Raw genomic sequence first — 15,732 nt, 5'->3', positions numbered from 1 at the left:
TCTGAGACAGGTCTCAATCAATGTGGAAAGTTTCCATTGCCAAGGTTAAGGATAAGTGCCTGAGAGGTATGTCTATGTCTTTCTCCAAAGATGATTTGAAGGGCTTCAATATTTAAGGAGAAAGGATTTATATGGGTGAAAAGGAAGAAAATTTGAAATGTTAACTCCAGCTCTTTGGGAGGCCAATCCAGTGGACTGCCTGAGGTCAGGAGTTTGAGACCAGCCTGGGCAACATGGCAAAACCCCATCTCTATCAAAAATACAAAAATTAGCCAGATGTGGTGGCACGTGCCTGTGGTCCCAGCTAGTCGGGAGACTGAGGTGGGAGGACTCCTTGAGCCCAGGAAGTACTGGAAGCACTCAAGCGTGAGTGACAGAGTGAGACCCTGTCTCAAAAAAGAAAAAAGAAAATTTAAAAATGTGTGAGTAGACAAGAGACAAAGGGTTGCATCCCCTTGAGTCTTTGATCAGCCTTTCACTGAATATAGAATTTACATGTGAGAGGATGGGCAGAGGAGTAGTCACTTATGTCATTGTCTGGCTCGGAGAATCTTCATTTTTTTTTACATAATGTAAACAATAGGGCAGAGGAAGCCATCAGATACACATTTGTTTAAGATGGACTTTGAGTTCTGTCCTTTGTCCTGCACCTGTGAAAATAAGCTATCAGGCCTGGTGCGGTGGCTCACACCTGTAATCCCAGCACTTTGGGAGGCCGAGGTGGGCGGATCACCTGAGGTCAGGAGTTCGAGACCAGCCTGGCCAACATGGTGAAACCTTGTCTCTACTAAAAATACAAAATTAGCTGGGCGTGGTGGCACATGTGTGTAATCTCAGCTACTCAGGAGGCTGAGGCGGGAGAATCTGCTTGAAACCAGGAGGTGGAGGTTGCAGTGAGCTCAGATCGTGCCATTCCACTCCAGCCTGGGCAACAAAAGTGAAACTCTCCAAAAAAAAAAAAAAAAAAAAAAAGGAAGGAGGGAGGAGGGAGGGAGGAAGGGAGGGAGAGAGAGACAGAGAGACAGAGAGAGAGAGAAGGAGACGGAAAGGAAAGGAAGGAAGGGAAAGGAAGGACAGGAAGGAAAGGAAAGGAAGGAAAACAGCTATCAATTTACATTGCTAGGATGAAACTCTACAGAACTCTTTTAGGGTAAAGATCTTCAGACTCACATGGAATTTCCCTGTGGGCGAATTGTGAGGGAAGTTATGTAGCTTTTTATCCTTATAGCTATCTTATTTAGGAATAAAACGAGAGATAGGTTTGTCCGACATCATTCCCAGCTTGAATTTTCCCTTTGGCTTAGTGATTTGGGGGCCCTGAGATGTTTTTTCCTTTCACACTTCCTAACTCATTTTATCTATGATAGAAAAATGCATGAATGGGGGGAATGAAAGTGACAGTTAAAGCCAATATCACTCTGGAACATAAATGCACAAATCCTAAACAAATTAGTAGCAAATTAGGTCTAGCAATATATTAAAAGAATAAAACATCCAGACCAAGTTGGGTTTATAACAGGAATGAAAGGTTTATTTATAATTTGAATCAATCAATATAACTTAACAGTCTTAGAATAAGACCAATCTGTTCACCTCAATACATGGAAAAAGTATATCTGACCAAAAACAATAATTATAGAATATTAGAAATTGATATGAACTTTCTTTTTTTTTCCCCCGAGACAGAGTCTCGCTGTGTCGCCTAGGCTGGAGTGTAGTGGCAGTGATCTCGGCTCACTGCAACTTCCGCCTCCCAGGTTCAAGCAATTCTCCCTGCCTCAGCCTCCCGAGTATCTAGGATTTCAGTCGCCCGCCACCAAGCCTGGCTAATTTTTGTATTTTTTTTTTTTCAGTAGAGACAGGGTTTTACCATGTTGGCCAGGCTGGTCTTGAACTCCTGACCTCAGGTGATCCACCCACCTCGGCCTCCCAAAGTGCTGGGATTACAGGCATGAGCCACCGTGCCCGGCCCAGGGAATATTTCATCAGAGATAATACTTGACAGGGTAGGATTCTGAAAGGAATGGGGAAGGAAATGCCAACATCAAAATTATGCATTGGGGAAGCCATGATTAATGCCTCTGGCCCTAAGATGGCAAGGTAATGTTGCCAAGTATAAACCCACATCACCTTCCTCTGGTGTGTTTTACTCCTACTGTTGCCTGCTTTCTCTTTACGTTCTCCCACCCCATACTCACCGCGGGCGCTCAGGGTAGGTAGTTAGGCTCCATAGAGTCAAATGGACTCCACATTAACGAGACTAACAATTCGAGCTTTCCAGCAATGAACTCATCTGCTCTTCCATGTCTACTCTTTTCCTGTCTGCTGGTTTCCTCTCCTAGGGCTTTCAGTGTGTTCTACGCAGAAACCAGTTCAAGGACTGGGTTTTCTTCTGCAATAAAATGCTAGAGTTGTGGCAGAGACCTCCACAGTGAGAACAGCCACGGAGTTGGCTAGGTGACATGATGTGAAAGTGGTAGATGTGTCCACAAGATGGCACTCCTAATTTGTAGTTTAATGCTTAATAGGCCATTTCGCAATTGACAAACTTGGGATTTTATGATTTATGTAGCTGATATCATGAATTATGTTTCAAATCCTGCCACATTTTGAACAGAATTTATTTTTGCCCCTTCCTGATATTGGGTCATAACCTAAGAATGAGAGGACATTATAAGCAGGTGTGTGTATCTGTGTGTGTGTGTGTGTGTGTGCGTGTGCACTTGAGCGTGGAGACTTGTGTGTTCCTCCTACCTGACCTGAACTGTTGAATGATGAAGTTATAATGACTGGACTCAGGGGTGCAGCTAACTTGGGAATTGGGATTTTGAAGTACTGGAGACAGCTTTGTATGCCATGTTAATGAATTTGAACTTTATCCTGAAAAACGAACGTGGCTGTCGTTGAAGAATTTTAAGCAGGCAGGTGGCTTGATCAGAGCACTGCTTCCCAAATTTCACTCAATGGTACCTTTATAACACATTCATGATTTTTTGCCGTATCTCCGTATCATCAAGTTACTTAACGTTTTTACGTTAATAATAAAAGTAGCCAACTTTTATTATTTTATAAATGTACTTAAAGAGGAAATTCACTACTAGCATTGGCTGCCATAATCAAAATAAATATATTATTAAAATGGAACAGTGCTAAATAAGGTGTACACATGGACATAGAGTGTGGAATGACAGACACTGGAGACTCCGAAAGCTGGAGGGGTGGGAGAGAGGTGAACGATGACAAAGTACTTAATGGGTACCATGTACATTATTCGAGTGATGGGTATACTAAAAGCCCAGACTTCACCATTACTGCAATATATCCATATAACATAACTGTACTTGCGCCCCTTAAATTTATACAAATTTTTTAAAAGGAAAAAAATGGAAGTGTTCATCTATGTACCAACTTAAAATCATCTCATGCACCACTAGTGTAAGTCTACCACACGTGGGGAAACTCTACGATATGAATTGGGTTGAGGGGGTCCCCAGCAGGCACAGAAATTGGGTTGGTGCCAGGTTCTTAATGCCCAGATCTTAATTAGAGGCCCCGAGTCCGTTGCAGGCCTGGAGCAATTCAGACACAAGGCAAAAAGAACGTACATTTGCCTATGCCTTGTAACGTCTACACCACCAGCCTTTCTGAAACTATTGTGCATACGAAATCATCTCAGGATCTTGTAAAAACACCTATTCAGATCCAATATGGGACCTGGAGTTCATACATTTCTAATCAACTCCCAAATGATATTGATGCTGATACTGTCGGTTTCCCAACCAAGCAACGTAGCAAGGTACGAAACTCTAAGTCCCTAAAGGGCAGGGCCCACGCCTCTCGCGTTAGCACAGCGCCTGGCTCAAGGCACTTTCTGGGTTAACGCTCGCCGAGGACTGGATGTGAACGCGCCCCAGGTCGTCACGTGACTGCCTTTCTCCAACTGCCGGTTTCGGCTCACATAACACACCTACTATCCAAAACATTTCTATTTTCCTAACACAAAAACTATAGCTAAGTTTTTATATTCTATGTAGCCCCAGCCTAGGACGTAAATTCCACGAGACCAAAAAGCCTTGTGATGATTCCCCCAGGTTGCTGACCGGCTGTGTCCCGGGCCTGCTCTGGGGGACACAGCGGCGAATACGTTGAACAAGGCCCCTGTTTCACGGAGCTAAAGATCCAGTAAGGACTCCACCCAGCGAGAGGCAGCTACGCTGGGCTTCGATGCCCAAGACCTCTGCAGAAAGGTGGAGTAGCAGGAATCTCCTGAAGCCCCCACTGTCCAGGGACGCGGAAACCCAGGGCCTCCAGTGCAGGTGTCATCCCGGAGCGCGCCTGCGGAGTCCCAAGAGAGGCGCGTCCCATTGGACAATCCTGAGCCGAAGAGCCCAAGACAGCGGGGGGAGTTGTGACGGGCTGCTGCAGAAGTACTTAGAAAAGGGGTGCATACTGGATATTCAGGCCAGGAGAAGAACGCAAAAAGCAGTGACGTACGTTATTCTCTGCATATTTACTTGGAAATTGTGCGTCTGCCTATTCTGAGTCTTGGAGGAATTGGACTGGTCCAACCTTATGCAGGGAGCAGTAGAGCGCGGCAGTATAGAGAGTACCTCACGAAGGGGACGTGGGAAAGTGTTAGCGGGGAACGCTGGGAAACTCCCGGCCTCCGCCACCATCTTGCTTTCGTTTAATCCGGCAGTGACCGTGTGTCAGAACAATCTTGAATCATGAAGCTACTAACCAGAGCCGGGTCCTTCTCGGTGAGCTCAGGTGGTGGGTTTGGGAAAGGGCTGGGGAGCAGTGTGTCGACAAGGTGATGCGAGGCGGAGGTGTCTGGTCTGGGGTCTGGGCCTTGGGCGTCAGTCTGCCCTTCATATGAACCCTGCGGACCAAGTGGGCTGCAAACTGGGTCAGGCTTTGGTGGCCCAGCTCGTGCTGTGAGCAGAAGAGACCTAACACCGGGAAACCTGAAGAGAGGGGCAGGACGTGAGAGCGGAGTTGAAGCGACTCCCTGGAGAGACTTCTGAAGGTCACTCCGGTACTCAAGTGCTGGAGAAAGAGACCGCGAAACCCAGGGGGAGTGGGAGGACGGCACAGACTTAGCCCCCCACCTTCACTTTATCCGCTGCAGCCTCTGCTCCTTGGTTTATCACGGAGCATCAGTTTCCCCAGCGAGTAAAAGTATAAGAAAGGAGCTAATGCAGATATAACACTTATCACAGTACCTGGAACTTCATTGTTAATTACTATGGTGTCTTAGTAGTCTAACGTTGCTTTTCTTGATCGTATGTTAGACGGTTCCTCCAAGACATCTGTTTGTCCTCAGAAGCTCCTTAATTACGTTTCCCCTTCAAGCCTAAATTAAACGTAGCTGTCACTTGGCGAAAACTCACACATCAGGGTTATATTACTGTGGGGCAGTGGTTATTAAGAGGGTTAAGGGGGAACACTTAAAAAAAAAATTATAGCGAGGGACAGTATGCCCCCAGGGAACCGGTGGCGATGTTTGGAGACATATTTAGTTGCAACAACTTGTAAGGAGGGTGCTATTGGCATCGAGAGGCCAGGGATGCTGCTAAACTTGCCACTACAACGAATTATCTGGCCCCAAGTGCCAGTAGTAGTACCTGTGTTGAGAAACCCTCCTAGATGGAGATGCAGAAGACCAGACCTGGGCATGGAATGTTCTTATGCTTTATGCTTACATAAATGTGCTGTGGGCTGTATCAATTTAGGCTGTAATTGCCTTAACCTTCCTGGTATACCTAGATACACCAGTGATTACCCTTTGAGGGAAGCACGGTTAGATTGGCAAAATACCCCAGAATTTCCTTCTCCATTCTATTTTGCAATAGAAAAAGCTCAGAGAAAACAGTTGGAGACGCCCAAGGTAAACAAATTGCAGTAAACTTGAAAGCAATTATTTATGTGTCTAATTTTAGCACTTTATATGGGAGAATAAACTTAGATATATCTTATTAGAACAAAATAATTTAGTAAATTGCATGACAACTACTAGGATAATTTGCTGATTTGAATGGGACGATTAAGAAGCACATTACCGGCCGAGCGCGATGGCTCACGCCTGTAAGCCTAGTACTTTGGGAGGCAGAGGCAGGTGGATCACTTGAGATCAGGAGTTCGAAACCAGTCTGGCCAACATGGTGAAACCCCGTCTCTACTAAAAATACAAAAAAAAAAAAAAATTAGCTGGGCGTGGTGTGGTGGGCGCCTCTAATCCCAGCTACTCGGGAGGCTGAGGCAGGAGAATCTCTGGAACCCAGGAGGCGGAGGTTTCAGTGAGCCGAGATCGCGCCGCTGCACTCCAGCTTAGGCAACAGAGCGAGACTCCGTCTCAAAAAAAAAAATTGCCAACAAAGTGCCACTATTTGGGCACATTTGGTTGGAAAACACCTAAAATCTCACTTGGTAACGGAATTATAGATTATTCATATTTGAATTGCTATGCCCATATATCTTAAAAGTTTACTTTTTGGAAAATTATAGGCCAAAATTACAAAGAAGGTTAACTATACCATACCTAGCAAACTAAATTGATGACGATAAAGTAAAGCTAATTGTAATTCATAACTGAAAAGCAGTACTAAAAGCAAGTGATAACCAGCAGCCAACCTAGTACAGCACTAATGATGTACAACAAACAGCCTTCTGGACAGCACAGAGTGGAGGCATTGCAGCCTGTGCGGGGATGTCTGGGAAACTCCAGCTAGGAGGTGTTCATTGGGTCTTGGGAGCACCAAGTTTTATTCACTCCTCATCTCCTCTAATAACCTCATGAACTTTAGTCATAATCAGAATGATTTGCATGGCATTGTATAACATTTGCCAAAACAAACAATAAAATGAATGCATTTTGGGTCCATTATCTAATATTTAATGGGACCCTTTTACCCTACCAGTGACTGCATTTTATATATTGAGAATCTGCTGTGGATGAAGCCATTGTTAATCTCAGGATGACATACATGTCATAAATGTTTTATTTAGTCAAAAAAAGTAAGACCTTTGGTTGTGTGGTCTTAATACAGCACATGAGAGTGAAGATACAATGGAAAATATTGAGGGCTTGGAGGAAGTTGGCATATACTTTGTCTTTTTCTTTTTTTTTCCTTGAGACGGAGTTTTGCTCTTGTTGCCCAGGCTGGACTGCAATGGCACAATCTCAGCTCACTGCAACCTCCGCCTCCCGGTTTCAAGTGATTCTCCTGCCTCAGCCTCCCCAGTAGCTGGGATTACAGGCGTGTGTCACCACGCCCCGCTAATTTTGTATTTTTATTAGAGATGGGGTTTCTCCATATTTGTCAGGCTAGTCTTCAGCTCCTGACCTCAGGTGATCCGCCCACCTCGGCCTCCCAGAGTGCTGGGATTATAGGCGTGAGCCACCACACCTGGCTACTTTGTCTTTTTTAAAGGTTACTAAGATGATTAAGGAGATGAAACCATTTCAATTGGAAAATAGACTGAACGGATGACATTCATTGGGCAGATAAAAGAAGCAAGAAGCTGAAACCTATAAAAGGTTGTGGACCCAGGCCGCCTGTAATTCTAGTACTTTGGGAGGCCGAGGCGGGTAGATTGCCTGAGCTACGGGGTGAAACGCCATCTCTACTAAAATACAAAAAATTAGCCAGGCGTGGCAGCATGTGCCTGTAATCCTAGCTACTTGGGAGGCTGAGACAGGGGAATAGCTTGAATCCAGGAGGCAGACATTGCAATGACCCGAGATCGCGCCGTTGCACTCCAGCGTGGGACACAGAGCACGACTCTGTCTCAACAGAAAAGGTTGTGGATGGGTGATCTGACACTTTTTCAAAAAATGCCAAAGCTTTGGAACTACAAAGAACCATGAAACTTTTCTAAGGTAACTGAAAAATAAGAAAATACAGTGATTCTTTACATCATTTAAAAAATAAGCATCAAGAACTCTATAAATCACTAATAAATAGAGGTTTAAGAATGGCTTGGGTAAACTGGTGGGTTAATAAGTCCATAATAAGTTATGCAGCTAGGCGGGGTGCAGTGGCTCACGCCTGTAATCCCAACACTTTGGGAGACCAAGGCGGGCGGATCACTTAAGATCAGGAGTTCAAGACCAGCTTGGCCAACACAGTGAAACCCCATCTCTACTAAAAAATACAAAACAAAAACTAGCTGGACATGGTGGCACGCACCTGTAGTTCCAGCTACTTGGGAGGCTAAGGCAGGAGAATGGCTTGAACCCAGGAGGTGGAGGTTGCAGTGAACTGAGATTGCACCACTGCACTCCAGTCTGAGCAACAGAGGGACACTCTTTCTCAAAAAAAAAAAAAAAAAAAGTTATGCAGCTAAATCCTCCCACGGAGGTGGTTATTGCTCCTTTTACCCCCGAACACCCTCTGTCACTTGGGTACCCTAAGGTACCATGCTTTTATATAAAGCACTGTTCTTGTGAGAAATATGTGTAACCTGTGTTTTTTATGTTTAGAGATTTTATTCCCTCAAAGTTGCCCCCAAAGTTAAAGCTACAGCTGCACCTGCAGGAGCACCGCCACAACCTCAGGACCTTGAGGTTAGTCCCACTAACTTGCTCGCTGGAACCTATACATGCCTTACTCTCCTTGGTAATACGAAGACATTCATTATATCTCTACTTTATTTTAAATACAGTTTACCAAGTTACCAAATGGCTTGGTGATTGCTTCTTTGGAAAACTATGCTCCTATATCAAGAATTGGTTTGTTCGTTAAAGCAGGCAGTAGATATGAGGACTCCAACAATTTAGGAACCACCCATTTGCTGCGTCTTACATCCAGTCTGGTGCGTATCTTCACTACCTGAAGTGTTTGGAAATGCTGTGGTATCTTGGTCCTGTGAAAAAGAAAAACTAAAATCAATGTCTTTATATATGATTCCTTGACCTGCCGTAACAAATTACCACAGACTGGGTAGCTTAAACCAAATAAGTTTATCCCGTCACAGTTCTAGAGGCTAGAAGTCCAAGTCAAGGTGTCTAAGCCAAGCCAAGATATCAGCAGGGCTGTGATCCCTCTAAAGGTTCTAGGAAGGCACAAATCCTCCCCTGCCTGTTCCTAGCTTCCAGCAGTTGCCCACAACCCTTCATGTTCCTTGACCTGCAGCCGCATCACTGCAGTCTCTGCCTTTGTTGTCACATGGCCTTCCTTCTGTCTGTGTCCACATTTCCTCCTAATAAGGATACCAGTTATATTAGATTTAATGCCCACTATAATCCAATATGATGTCATCTGAAGTACTTAAATCTGCAGAGACCTTATTACCAAATAAAGTAACATGCAAACATTCTGGCTGGACATAAATTTGCGGGGGAACACTGTTAAACCCAGTACAGTCCCCTAATGTAAAATGAGAAACCATAAGATATTTGCCACAGAGAAGCACTAAATTAGTATCCATATGAATGTTGATGTTAGAGCATAAGAAATCAGTAAACAAATTTTTAAAACGAAGTGCCATAAATTGAAAGAAAATTAACTCTTTTTTTCCCATATACAAGTCTCTTTCAGAATAGACTAATAAATCCAGTAAGCTTGTATTTGACAGTGGAAATTTTACATGAATGTACTTAATGTAAAAATCTATACTTAAGCTTTTTGTTGAGCCTTGTTTCATAATTCTTAACTAAAAAGGATGCAGGAATTTAGTAAAATTCTTTTTAAATCTGCTCACAACAGATTTTGATATAGTGTGATGTTTGGCAAACTTGGCATCGAAAAGCTACAAAGATAATCATTCTTTTCTTTTTCAAGACGACAAAAGGAGCTTCATCTTTCAAGATAACCCGTGGAATTGAAGCAGTTGGTGGCAAATTAAGGTTTGTTAAATAAGTAATAGAAAATAGTGAAAATGCCAGAAAATATTCAATTTTAAGGGAACTTTTCTGTGTTATCAAGGAGGTTGAGGATTTCTTAAGCAACACAAGAAGGAAAAGACTGATGAATTTGAGTACATCAAAATGTAAAACATCTATATCTTAAAGTAAAAATTTCAGTAACTGACTGGGAGTAGATATCTGCAATATATAGGCATACCTCAGAGATGTTGCAGGTTCTGTTCCAGACCACCACAATGAAGGGAATATTGCAGCAAAGCAAGTCATAGGAATTTTGTGGTTTCCCAATGCATATAAATAAAAGTTATGTTTACACTATACTGTGGTCTACTAAGTGTACAATGACATTTTGTCTTGGAAAAAAAGTACATAATCTTAATTTTAAAATATTTTATTGCTTTAAAAATGTTAAGTTGTCCGAATCTTCAGCAAGTCATAATCTTTTTGCTGGTGGAGGGTCTTGCCTCCACGTTAATGGCTGCTGACTGATCAAGGTGGTGGTTGCTGAAGGTGGTGGTGACTGATAATTTCTTAAAATCAGACAACAGTGAAGTTTTCTGCATTGATTGACTCTTCCTTTTATGAAAGACTTCTCTGTAGCATGAGATGCTGTTTTTAGCCATTTACCCACAGAACTTCTTTCAAAATTAGAGTCAGTCATCTCAAACCCTACCACTTTTTTATCAACCAAGATTATGTAATATTCTTTTTTATCATTTCAACAGTGTTCACAGCATCTTCAACTAGGAGTAGATTCCATCTCAAGAAACCACTTTGTTTGCTCATCCATAAGAAGCATCTCCTCATCTGTTCAAGCTTTATCATAAGATTGCAGCCCTTCAGTCACATCTTCAGGCCCCACTTCTAGTTCTCTTGCTACTCCCACCATAGTTGCAGTTTCTTCCCCTCTGAAGTCTTGCCTCTCAGAGTCATCCATGAGGGTTGAAATTGGCTTCTTCCAAACTCATGTTAATGTTGATATGTTGACATCCTCCCATGGGTCACAAATGTTCTTAATGGTGTCTAGAATGGTGAACTCTTTCCAGAAAGTTTTTTAATTTACTTTGCCCAGATCCATCAGCGTCTTCACTGTCTGTGGTAGCTACAGCCTTACAAAATGTATTTCTTAAATAATAAGACTTGAAAATAAAAATTACTCCTTGATTCATGGGGTGCAGAAGGGATGTTCTATTAGCAGGTATGAAAACAGTATCAATCTCCTTGTACATCTGCATCAGAGCTCTTGGCATTGTCAGCAGTAATAATTTGAAAGGAATCTTTTTTCTGAGCAATGGGCTTAAAATATTCAGTCAACCATGCTATAAACAGATGTACTATCATCCAGGCTTTTTTGTTCCATTTACAGTGCACAGGCAGAGTAGATTTAGCATAATTCCTAAGGGCGCTAGGATTTTGAGAATGGTAAATGACCTCATCCTAAAGTCACCAGCTGCATTAGTCCCCAACAAGAGTCAGCCTGTCGTTTGAAGCTTTGACGCCAGGCATTGACTTTTCTCTAGCTACGTAAGTCCTGGACAGCATCTTCCAATGTAAGGCTGTTTTGTCAACATTGAAAATCTGTGGTTTCGTGTAGCCACCTTCATTGATGATCTTATGTAGATCTTCTGGATAACTTGCTGCAGCTTCTACATTAGCATTTGCTGCTTCACTGTGTACTATTATATTAAGAAGATGGCTTCTTTCCTTAAAGCTCATGAACTAACCTCTGCTAGCTTCAGACTTTTCTTCTGCACCTCACCTCTCTCAGCCTTCATATAATTGAAGAGAGTTAGGGCATTGCTCTGGATTAAGCTTTGACTTAAGGAAATACAGTCTGATCTAATCCAGACCAGTAAAACTCTCTATTATCAGCAGTAAGGCTGTCTTGCTTTCATATCACTCATGTGTTCAGTGGAGTAGCACTTTTAGTTTTCTTCAAGAACTGCACTGGTGCAAGAGGCCTAGCTTTTGACCTGTCTCCGTTTTTAACATGGCTTCTTCACTTCCTCAGAAGCTTAATCCCTTCTAGCTTCTGATTTAAAGTGAGAGACATGAGACTCTTCCTTTCACTTGTATACTTAGAGGCCATTGTCGGGTTATTCATTAGCCTAATTTCAATATTGTTGGGTCTCAGGAGTAGGAAGATCCAAAGAGGGAGAGAGACTTGGGGAGCAGCTGGTCAGTGGAACAGTCAGGACAGAAACAGCATTTCTTTTTTTTAATTAATTTATTTTAAAGACAGGGTCTTGCTCTGTTGCCCAGGCTAGAGTGGAGTGGTGCAGACATATCTTACTGCAGCCTTGAACTCCTGGGCCCAAGCGATTCTTCTCCCTCTGCTTCCCAAGTAGCTAGGACTATAGGCACATGCCTCCGTGCCCAGCTAATTTTTTATTTTTTGTACAGATGGAGGTCTCACTGTGTTGCCCAGACTGGTCTTGAACTCCTGGCCTCAGGTGATCCTCTCACGTCAGCCCAGCCTGCTGGGATTACAGATGTGAGCCACTGCACCCAGCCCAGATTTTTTATATATTGTGTTGTCAGTGGTAAAGATGATAGAGAATGTCTTATTCTGCTGATAGGAGTGTAAATTGATACAACCACTTAGGAAAGAATCAAGGAATATCTGGTAATATTGAAAAACCCCACAGTTTTTAATCACATTCACAAAGGTATTCTTTATAAAGACTGCAAACGATCTAAGTGTCCATCTTTAGGGAAATGGGTAAAGTATGACAGAGTCATGATGAGACCACTACACAGCCATTATGGAATGAACTAGATCTATATATCAACATAGCACAACTGAAGGGCAAAATAGTGTGCGAACAAGCAAGTTTCAAGATTTTTTTAAGGTATTATAATTTTTTAAGCAGAAAAATGCTATGTAGTGCTTATGATTGTGGTTTCCAGAGTGGGAGAGAGTGAGAGAATTGGCCTTGGAAGGGTAAGAAAAGATCTTCAACTTTATTTGCCATTTTAAAAAATTGTGGTCAAATGTATATAACATAAAATTTATCTTTTTTTTTTTTTTTTTTTTTTTTTAGACAGTCTCACTGTGTCACCCAGGCTGGAAAGCAGTGGCATGATCTTGGCTCACTGTAACCTCCACCTCTTGGGTTCAAGCGATTCTCCTGCCTCAGCCTCCCTGGTAGCTGGGATTACAGGCGTGTGCCACCACGCTTGGCTAATTTTTGTATTTTTAGTAGAGACCATGGTTTCACTCTGTCTGCCAGGCTGGTCTCAAACTCCTGACCTCAAGTGATCTGCCCACCTCGGCCTCCCAAAGTGCTGGGATTACAGGTGTGAGCCACTGCACCCTGCCCAAATTTATCATTTTCTTAAGTGTGCAGTTAAGTGGCATTCAGCAACCCTCACCAACATTCAGCTCCAGAACTTTCCTATCTTCTCTCACCTGAAACTCTGTACCTGTTAAACAATGGCTGCTCATTCTCCCCTCCCCTCAGCCTCTGGCAACTGCCATTCTCTTTTCAGTCTCTACAAATTTGACTACTCCAGGTACCTCATAAGTAGAATCATACAATATTTGTCCCTTTGTGACTGGCTTATCCTTAGCATAATGTCCTCAGGGTTCATCGGTGTTGTAACATGTGACCAGATTTCACTCCTTTTAAGGTTGAATTATTTGCTGGTTTTTAAAAAAATTTTGAATTTTAGTTGGTGAATATGTGGAGTTTTGTTATATTATTGTTCACACCTTTTATACTTCAGAAATTTTCTTTCCAAAGGAATTGGTTGATATAACAGAAGATTATAAGGGAAAGCTTACTATCCTGATTCAGATGATTTACTGTAGTTTATTTTCCGATTCAGTGTGACTGCAACAAGGGAAAACATGGCTTACACTGTGGAATGCCTGCGGGGTGATGTGTAAGTATCTGTGTGTGTTTAGGACTTCTGCTTTGAAAGAAATACTAAGCTGCTCACTTCTGGTTTTTGTAATGCATCATTATGACCTCTGACTTCCATTTTGGATTATTGTTCATAAACTGCTCAAAAACACTGTGCTTCCCACAAGGCCTAAAGTTTCACATTGAGAGCATTACAGCTATGTAGAATCTCAAATGTTGGCTTTACATTTTTGACTCGTAATTCTTATCTCGATGTCTTCTGTAGTGATATTCTAATGGAGTTCCTGCTCAATGTCACCACAGCACCAGAATTTCGTCGTTGGGAAGTAGCTGACCGTCAGCCTCAGCTGAAGATTGACAAAGCTGTGGCCTTTCAGAATCCGCAGACTCGTAAGTACATTTCCAGATCACATTTGATTCTAAGATACTGGGTTTTTTAGAAGATCAATTTATAGAAGAAAAAAATTGCTGTCAAAATTTATTTTTTTTATTTTTATTTATTTTTTTGAGACAGAGTCTCACTGTCACCCAGGCTGGAGTGCAGTGGCACGATCTTGGCTCACTGCAACCTCCACCTCCCAGGTTCAAGCAATTCTCCTGCCTCAGCCTCCTGAGTAGCTGGAATTATAGGTGTGCACCACCACACCTGGCTAATTTTTTGTATTTTTAGTAGAAACAGGGTTTTGCCATGTTGGTCAGACTGGAGTTCAGTCTTGAATTCCTGACCTCAAGTGATCCACCCACCTCAGCCTCCCAAAGTGCTGGTGTTACAGGTGTGAGCCACCATGCCTGGCCAAATGTTTTACTGCTTGAATTTGGAAATATCTTTTTCAAAAATTTGTTATTTAGATATATTATTCTTTTGTTTCTAAACATTTATAATCATTTTTCATGTTTGATGGTAAGTAAATTGTTTGTAAGATCCTAGAAGTTTTTCCTGTTTCCTTCCCAATGTTTTGTTTTTGTTTGTTTGTTTTTGAGACAGGGTGTTGCTTGTTGCCCAGGCTGGAGTGCAGTGGCACAATCTCACTGCAGTCTGAACCTTCTGGACTCCTCCTACCTCAGCCTCCTGAGTAGCTGGGACTCTAGGCACACACCACCACACCCTGCTAATTTTTATTTTTATTTTTTTATAGAGATGAAGTCTCACTCTATTGCCCAGGCTGGTCTCAAACTCCTGGACTGAAGTGATCCTCTCACCTCAGCTTCCCAGAGTGTTGGGATTACAGGCGTGAGCCACTGTGCCTGACCTCTAGTGATTTTTAAGAGTTGTTTTGTTTACCCCAAATCCTGCACCAGTTTGTTGCTGCTGCTATTATTGCTTACTGTTGTATTGCTATTATTGTTTAGCCGTCTCCTCTTTATTGAGTCTTTCCAAAGTAAGTAACTTAATTTTTTTAAATAGGAATCTTTTTTTGCATTCATATTTTATGTTTCTATAATGTCTAATTATATAATCTTGACAAGTACAACTGGTAATACAAGTCTGTAAACAAGCGCCGCTGACTTTTGGGAATCATACAACTTCTGGTGGGAGCAGAAATGTGCAGGAAGAGCAGAAATAGCTCAACTCAGTGGCTCAGCATGGGACAGGCTCCCCTCCACATGCAGGCCTGGGGACTGATGTTATTTCATGATGATGCTTGGTGTCACAGAGGAGTGTGATCTTTGTTGCTCAGGATTTCTACTGAAGAAATAGATAGAATAGGACAATTTTAGAAAAGATGACCTATGTGTCCAGAGTGGCTTCTTCCCCACTGGCGGCAGTGAGGCACCAGCCTGCATCTATTCTTTTTTTTTTTTTTTTTTTTTTTTTTTGAGACGGAGTCTCGCTCTACTGCCCAGGCTGGAGTGCAGTGGCGCAATCTCGGCTCACTGCAAGCTCCGCCTCCCGGGTTCACGCCATTCTCCTGCCTCAGCCTCTCCGAGTAGCTGGGACTACAGGCGCCCGCCACCACGCCCGGCTAATTTTTTGTATTTTTAGTAGAGACGGGG

At 42.6% G+C, this 15,732-nt stretch overlaps 1 protein-coding gene across 1 annotated transcript in view; it reads left to right on the top strand.

Moving 5' to 3' along the window:
- Positions 1-1,471: 1,471 nt before the first annotated feature.
- Positions 1,472-15,732, top strand: part of UQCRC2 (ubiquinol-cytochrome c reductase core protein 2) — a 34,245-nt gene continuing 19,984 nt past the window's right edge. The window contains exons 1-6 of the mRNA XM_055299094.2: positions 1,472-4,760; positions 8,486-8,569; positions 8,668-8,817; positions 9,786-9,850; positions 13,700-13,756; positions 14,003-14,127. Of these exons, the coding sequence (XP_055155069.1) occupies positions 4,728-4,760; positions 8,486-8,569; positions 8,668-8,817; positions 9,786-9,850; positions 13,700-13,756; positions 14,003-14,127 (514 nt within the window). The 5' untranslated portion in view covers positions 1,472-4,727. The remainder of the gene's footprint in view (positions 4,761-8,485; positions 8,570-8,667; positions 8,818-9,785; positions 9,851-13,699; positions 13,757-14,002; positions 14,128-15,732) is intronic.

Source organism: Symphalangus syndactylus, chromosome 11 (assembly GCF_028878055.3).
Source record: "Symphalangus syndactylus isolate Jambi chromosome 11, NHGRI_mSymSyn1-v2.1_pri, whole genome shotgun sequence".
Classification (NCBI taxonomy): Eukaryota; Metazoa; Chordata; class Mammalia; order Primates; family Hylobatidae; genus Symphalangus; species Symphalangus syndactylus.
Note: the sequence above shows the minus strand (reverse complement) of the source record. Positions and strands in the feature narration are given on the sequence as shown.